General features: G+C 38.8%; 1 protein-coding gene across 1 annotated transcript; it reads left to right on the top strand.

Moving 5' to 3' along the window:
• Positions 1-1184: 1184 nt before the first annotated feature.
• LOC110038973 (F-box/LRR-repeat protein At3g48880-like) lies at positions 1185-2250 on the top strand. The gene is made up of 2 exons (XM_020743905.1): positions 1185-1563; positions 1650-2250. The coding sequence occupies exons 1-2, from the start codon at positions 1220-1222 to the stop codon at positions 2137-2139; spliced, it is 834 nt and encodes a 277-aa protein (XP_020599564.1). The 5' UTR covers positions 1185-1219; the 3' UTR covers positions 2140-2250.
• Positions 2251-7564: the final 5314 nt, after the last annotated feature.

The raw sequence follows: 7564 nt of genomic DNA, 5'->3' as shown, positions 1-7564 counted from the left end.
AATTTACTTAACGAGTCGAACATGAGATGTTCATGAACAATGAGTTTTTTTTCAACCCAACTAGAGCTTGACTTGTTAGCTCATCGAGCTCAAGTCTTCTTATTTATAGAGCCGAGCAGAAGTGGGCTAAAAAATCTGTTTAGGTAAGTTATACCCCTAGTTTTACCCTAGTTTTCACATGAGAGACCAATATTAATTTGAGTGCCGGCCAACATATATTTAGTTAGAAATTGCGATAAATTCATTCAAAGAAAAAAAATCTGATTAGAAAAATAGGGAATTTAACTATCTAATTCAGGGACGAGCTAGGGCCAGCTTGAATCAATTTTGTGCGGCTTGAAATCCGCTTGTGACTCGTTATACTCAATTTCGAGCTAAGCCGACTCAAAATTGAATCGAGTTCAATATTGCTCGAAATCGAAACAAACTGGCTTAAATTGAGTTAGTTGGTTCCTTTTCAGCTTTAAATCGGGCCTAAATTGGCCCGTGACTAGTTATACTCAATTTTACTTAGCATAATATAAAATTTTTATAAATTTAAAATATTATAACCCTATCTCGAGTAGGAAAACTGATCCAAATCATCGTTTCACAATTTTAGCTCGTAACAAGGCTTGTTTATTCCGATCCTAATCAGAATTCGAATAAATTTTTGAGCGGTTAATGTTGTTAGACAATTAAATTATATATATATATATACTAAAATCGATTTTTATATAAGAAAATAATATACATTAGCCATGCATTTAAAATTCAATCTAATTGCAAGCTCAGCTTTTACTTCATGTATGAAAAATGAAAGTATCACATTTGCAAATTACCCAATTTTACAAAAATTTTATTCCTATTTACAAAACAATCCTATGGGCTACATAATTAATTTTTACAAGCAAAATTCTCAGCTTCGAAATAAAGTTCAAACTCCTTATCCAATTTGTCTTCCTACAACAGTTCTCTAGGCAGTCAAAGCCAAATCTATAGGTCATGCGGCTTTAGTCAGAGAAATGACTTTTCTATTTGGATCCCAGCCATCAACAAAACAAAAATCTCAGTCATAAATTAAAATTACGAATATACCAAACCCATGCATACCATACATAACATTCATATTTCTTCCATGTAATTTAAATATTTCACTTCATATCAAAGATATCATCCTTCTCTCTTTTTATATAAAGCTCATCGTCCTCCCTCACCAAATCCCTCACAGAAACTAAGCATGGATGGCAGAATATCATGGTCAGCAATGGAGGCTGACTGCTTGGTTGAAATCTTCATGAAACTCGGCCTCGACGACCTTATCCTTTCCGTCCCCTTCGTCTGCAAATCATGGCTCGCCGCTGTCTGCCACCCTCTCTGCTGGAAAAAGCTCGACTTCCGGCAACTCGACGTTCTTCCATGGAGCAATTTCTCCAAAACCTTCACTTTGCTCTATTCCCTCCCTTACTTCTCTTTCACACACCTTCTAAAACTAGCCGTTAAGCTAGGCAGGAACTCTGTAACAGAGTTAAGTCTTCCCCTCAAATTCATTTCTTCAGAGGATCTTGAATTCATTTCCAATGAGTAAGTTAACGCAAACAAGAAAAAAAAATGTTTTTTTTTTTCCGATTGAATTGATTCTTATTTTGAAGATATTCTCCACTGTTTAGGTGCCCAAAGCTGAAGTCTGTTGCTCTGCCAATTCTGAGCTCGGATAATGAAATTCTGTTTTCTGAACTTATGCGCAAATGGAAAGATTTGGAGCGGCTGGAGCTGAAATTCAACCCTTCGAATTTTGCAGAATTGTTGAAGAACATTAGCCATTACTGCAACAAGTTTTCTGAGTTAACTGTTTCAGGGAAGATAAGTGGAGAGGATGCCATGGCGATTGTTAGTTTTCTTCCGGAGATTAAAAAATTGAACTTGAGCGGATCTTTTCTGCCCAAAAAAGTGCTGCTGGTTATAGTGGAAGGATGTAAGGAGTTGCAGGAATTGAACGTGAATGGCTGCGTTGGTTTTAAAGGAGATGATTCGGAGATCAGAGCTAAGGTTTCCGCCATTAGAGAATTCAAGGACAAGCACTGCAAACTCTATTTGGAAGATGCTTATGAATGTATTAAATGGGACAAAGGTTTCCGTTTAAACGGATATATTTTATGATTATTGAATGCTGTGCGAATCTCGGTTATCTGATATTTGTAGTTGCATCTAAATTTTTCATATATTTGATCATACTTTATGATGTATATGGAGATTTCTTATTCTTATTTAAACGGCTCTAATTCCCGAACCTAAATGCGTTGAATTTGATTTTATTTAAATTTTCTACAGACATATCGAGATCAAGGATAGCAAAGTGAACCTAATTCTCTGAAATCAGCATTAATTTACAGCGTTGTCATTAACTTTTAGACAGAGATGTCAGATGTATAAGCAATGAGACTCACTATCGTATATGTGGTGTTTGCTTGGCCATCAAAAAAGTCAATTTTGCCATAAAAAAAGTCAATTTTGCCGTGCTTGATTGTGAGTAGGGGTGTAAACGAACCGAACACGAGTGAGCCCAAACTCAGCTCATGTTCAACTTGTTTACATTTCGAGCTCAAAATGTATGTTTGTGTTCGCCTCGTTTGCTTAATGAGCCGAACACGAGCCGTTCACGAACAAAGAGTCATTTTGACAACCCTAATCAGATAGCCATATGATGTTAAGGATTAGGGCAATTATTGTTTATATTAAAACATCATTTGAATTTAATTTAATAAATTTTATTTTATTTTCTTAATTAATACTTATAATTGATTATAAATCTTTATAGTCTTATAGCCAATTAAGTTTTTTAAAAATACTACTCATCAAATATATTAATTGGTTTTTTAAAAATACTATTAATTAAGTTTTTTAAAAATATATTAATTGGTTAGGTATTTCGAACCAAAACGAGCCAAACATGTAATGAACAAATCTTTGTTCGTGCTGTTCGTGTTCGGCTCGTTAACTTAGCGAATGAGCCGAACACGAGATTCTTAGCTAGCCGAACATGAGAAATTCGCGAACAACGAGCCGTTCTGACAGCCCTTATTGTGAGATAAGTAATTGAATTTGTCCTTGTGTACGATTACAAGTGTAGACATTATAATATGAAAAACGGCACTTTATTTTCTTATGTATAGTTTTTCGATGTCATTTATTATCTATAGTTTTTCGATGTCATTTATTTTCTATAGTTTTTCGATGACCAAATGACGGACTATCACATTTTATTTTTATGAGCTGACGCTACAAACCATCTATTATTTGATCAATGAAAACTAATGGTTAAGTGACGGCTATTGGAAAACTGTGGCCTAAAAAACTACAAACTTAACTAAGAGCAACCGATGTTTTTTTTTTTTTTTCCTTTGGCATGAATTTGATGGCTTTTAATCCTTAGTTATTTTACCGAGGGTTAATTGATGGATAACCAATGATTATACTTTTGACATAAATCAAAAGCTTTGACTCATTGGTTTTGTAACTGACAGATAACTAACTGCTAACTTACGGTTATGCTTCTACCCTAAACTTGTGAATTATGGCCATCAGTAAATCGTCGGATGATAAAAGCTGTTGGAAATGTCACCGTTCTTTAGATTATTGACAAACCAAAATTCTATACTCTTTTGATTATTGAAAAATTATAGGTTTATATTTAATCTATATTATTTTCATATTTACTGTCGGCTTATAACCGTCATAAATAGCTTGAATTCTTATAATGTTCAACTAAATCATTATATTCACACTCATAATAATCTCACATCAACAAGGATGTGTATGTCTTCTTTTTTTGTGTGGTTTGGCCAATACGGTCAATAATAAAGCGATTAAGGCTAGAGCGCTGTAATTTTTCATATTCATTTCACTGTTACCCTCAAAGTTGAACTAATTCAAACACTACAATGGCTATGACAACCTTCTTGTCATGTCTACTTGATGTCTTGAGGTCGATTCATCTTCGTCTCTCAGGGAAATAAATCAACCATCATCGATGACGTCCACGACCTCCCTTCCTTGCTAAATCCCCGTCCCCAGGTCAAGCCATTTCCATATCTCTTAAGAGAATATCTTAATGCTCCGCCATAATTTGTTATATCACCAATATCAAGGATACCAGCAATAATAAGATGCCTTCTATGAGGTTGGCGATGGAGGTGCTTTCCTAACTCTTGTTCTCCTTTTTTCCGAACTAATGTCTTTCCGAACTAATGTTAACAGCTAGTAAAAATCGTTTCAGCTAATCATTTATTTTCTTTTGAATATTTTGAATAAAAATTGTGATAAAAATAACAAATTTGAACTTTTATTTATGAAAAAAAAATAAACTTATCAAGAAAAGTGCCCATTACTTCAGCCGAACCATATAATTTTGTTCATATATATACATATGAATAACATTGCAAGCAACATAAAGAACTCCTTCTTCCTCAACAGAAACAAAACATGTGTTGCCAAAGATCATGGTCAGCAATGGACTTGGATTGCTTAGTTGAAATCTTCAGGAGGCTCGGCCTCAGCGACCTCACCCTCACCATCCCCTTCGTATGCAAATCATGGCTTCTCGCTGCCGGCCACCCTCTATGTTGGCAAAAGCTCGACTTCCGGCAACTCGACCTCCTTCCATGGAGCCATTTTTCAAAAAGCTTCACCCTTCAGTACCATCTCCCATACTTCTCCTTCACACACTTCTTAAAATTTACAACAATCCGAAGCTGCAAATCTGTAACAGAGCTCAGATTTCCCCTGAAATTCACTTCCATCGATGATCTCATATTAGCATCCAATGAGTAAGTATATATGCAGCTACCAACAATGGGTATATATATATATACATACATATACAGTCTTGTGATCAGAAGTGTATTAATGTTTCAGGTGCCCGAAATTAAAGCACGTTGCTTTGCCAGTAATGTCACGAACTGAAGAAGTTCAGATTCCTCAACTTGTTCGAAGGTGGAATTATCTAGAGAGGTTGGAGATGGAATCAAAGCCTGCTAATTTTGTTGATTTGGTGAAGAATATAAGCTTGAGTTGCAGAAAATTTTGTTGGCTGATGGTTTCAGGATCTGTGAGAGGAGAAGATGCGTTAGCCATTGTTAGATATCTGCCGAAGCTGAAGAAATTGGAGCTGAAAAACTCGTATTTGGCTAAGAAGGAGTTGATGACTCTAGTGAATGGTTGCAGGGAGTTGGAGATATTGAATTTGAAGGATTGTGTTGGATTTGATGGAGAAGATGAAGAGATAAATGGCAAAGTTAGTCACATTAAACAGTTCAGAAAGGAGGGGTGCAGACTGTATTATGAGTATGATGAGTACGAGTTTTGTTTATATGATTATGCTCTTTGATCTAAGTTGTAAGGGGGAACATGACAATGTTTTTGTGCAGATTGATGAGAACAGGGTTTGTCTCGGTTGTGTGAAGACTTTGGATTTTATGTCTTTTCAGGGAAATATTATATTATGGATGAAACTTTTGTTAGGTATGGCTCATATCTAGGGAGTTGAAGTTTCTTGATGAAGATGTGTGTCTCCTAGTGAAAAGGAATGTCTCTTGGAATAAAGGGGGTTCGGGGGAGCGAGGGCGTGATTGTAATTATCTGTGAGTTTTATCTATAAATAGATGTGTAACCCTATAGGTATGTAACTTCTCTGAGATAGTGAAATCACTGCTCGCTCTCGAGGACGTAAGCAATTCTTTGCCGAACCTCATTAAATCTCTGTGTTATTCTGATTTTGTGTCGATTCCTGTTTTTATTCCACTAATTTCACAACAATTGGTATCAGAGAATTTTTCGAGGAAAAGATCGACGCAGTAAGAAGATTTGAGAAGAAGAGTTCGGCGGCAGAAAGGCAGTTCGCGCGGGACTGTGAACAACAGTTCGTTCGGACAGAAGAGTATCGCGGACGGGCTTCGATGCTTGTGAATCGCGGAAGGAGGAATCGCGACCGGAACAGAACAGTTCGCAGGCGATCCTCGCACGAGTTCGGGACGGGCGAACGAGGCAGAGCGGATCGCAGAACAGGGGAGCAGTTCGTGACAGTTCGCGACAGGGCTGCGGTTTCGGTCGATCGACGCTTGCGACAGAGGCTTGAGTTCGCCGCTTGCGACAGAGGCGCGAGTTCTCCGCGTACGACAGAGGCACGGGTGAAGAGGATTCGGCTCGGAGGCTTCTGCGATTCAGGCGAAGGAGTTGCGTCGGATTCACGAATAGGCTGGGGATTCGCGACGCAAAGGGTTTTGCGGCAGACCAGACCAGTTCGGAATCGGCGGAGTGTTCGGCAGTTCGTCTTCTGTCGCGCAAACAGAGGGTTCACGGCGGGGGGGGGGGGGGGGTGTTGTTCGCGGAATATCGCGACGACTGTTCATAGGTGCTTCGGACGCTGTTTCGCGACAGGAAGCTTCTAGGCAACAGAGGAGTAGTTCGCGCAGGCATTCCAGCATTTCGGACAGGCAGGCCAGGCAGATCTTTTGGGGAAGATCTGGTCAGATCGTTGATATTTCACGGAAGAAGGTCGTGCAGTTTCAGGAAACAGAGGAGTTCGGCAGGTTCAACAATCTGTGGGAAACAGAGGCTGTCCACCGCGAACAGGAGCCTTGTTTTGCGAAAAATCTGAGAAATTCGACCAGTTAAATTTGTCGGTTCATCGCAGAAGATTTTGCGACAGGTGGAGTTCGGCAGGGTGCAGGAGGGGAGCAAACACAATTATTTCGTGAACAAGAGTTTCGTGGAGTTATTCCTCGAACAAGTGCGAAGGGATTCGTGGCTCAGCTCGCGGAAAACAGCAATTGGCCGAGGTACTGGTACGAGCAGGAAAAGTGCTTCGTGGGAAAATTTGATTCACGAATCATAAGAGAATCACGGGATAGTTGTTGCATTTGACAAGGAAAAATTCAGGATTCTTTGAATTTATTTGCGGAGTATTTTCTTTTGTTTTTCGAAGCAAAGAAGGAAAATACGGTGCATGATTAAATTTCAAATAGCAATGTCTGGAGCAAAATTCAAGATAGTGAAGTTCGATGGAACCGGGAACTTTGGATTGTGGCAAACAAGGGTAAAAGATTTGCTGGCACAACAGAGAATTTTGAAGGCTTTGCGGGTTACGAAACCTGATAATATGCTCAGTGGCGCAGCACACTTGTTGGGGGACAGGTGTTGGCATCAATTTTTGGATGTCACGAGTGCCCACAAATTCTATACGTCGCGCCGTGCACGAAATTGGCTCGAATTGACTCGATCAACAGCGAGCTCGTTCAAACAACCCCGAACGACGAAGCGGACAACGCGAGTGAGCCCGGAACGTCGATTCCACTTGAAAAAGCCACTCATTGCACCACAATAGCGTAGGCGAGGTAAAAATGCGTGAATTATAGTTTTGACCCAAATTGCTGAAAAAGTGGTCCAAATGACCCCGAACGGCAAAACGGACCACACCAGTGCGTTCAGAACGTCGATTTTACCTAAGGGAGAAGTTTATTTTGTTGCGATAACGTGTTCGGCAAAAAAAGACGCGGAGAGATAATAATAATAATATTATTATTATTAT

This window comes from Phalaenopsis equestris, unplaced genomic scaffold (assembly GCF_001263595.1).
Source record: "Phalaenopsis equestris unplaced genomic scaffold, ASM126359v1 Scaffold000002, whole genome shotgun sequence".
Lineage (NCBI taxonomy): Eukaryota > Viridiplantae > Streptophyta > Magnoliopsida > Asparagales > Orchidaceae > Phalaenopsis > Phalaenopsis equestris.
Note: the sequence above shows the minus strand (reverse complement) of the source record. Positions and strands in the feature narration are given on the sequence as shown.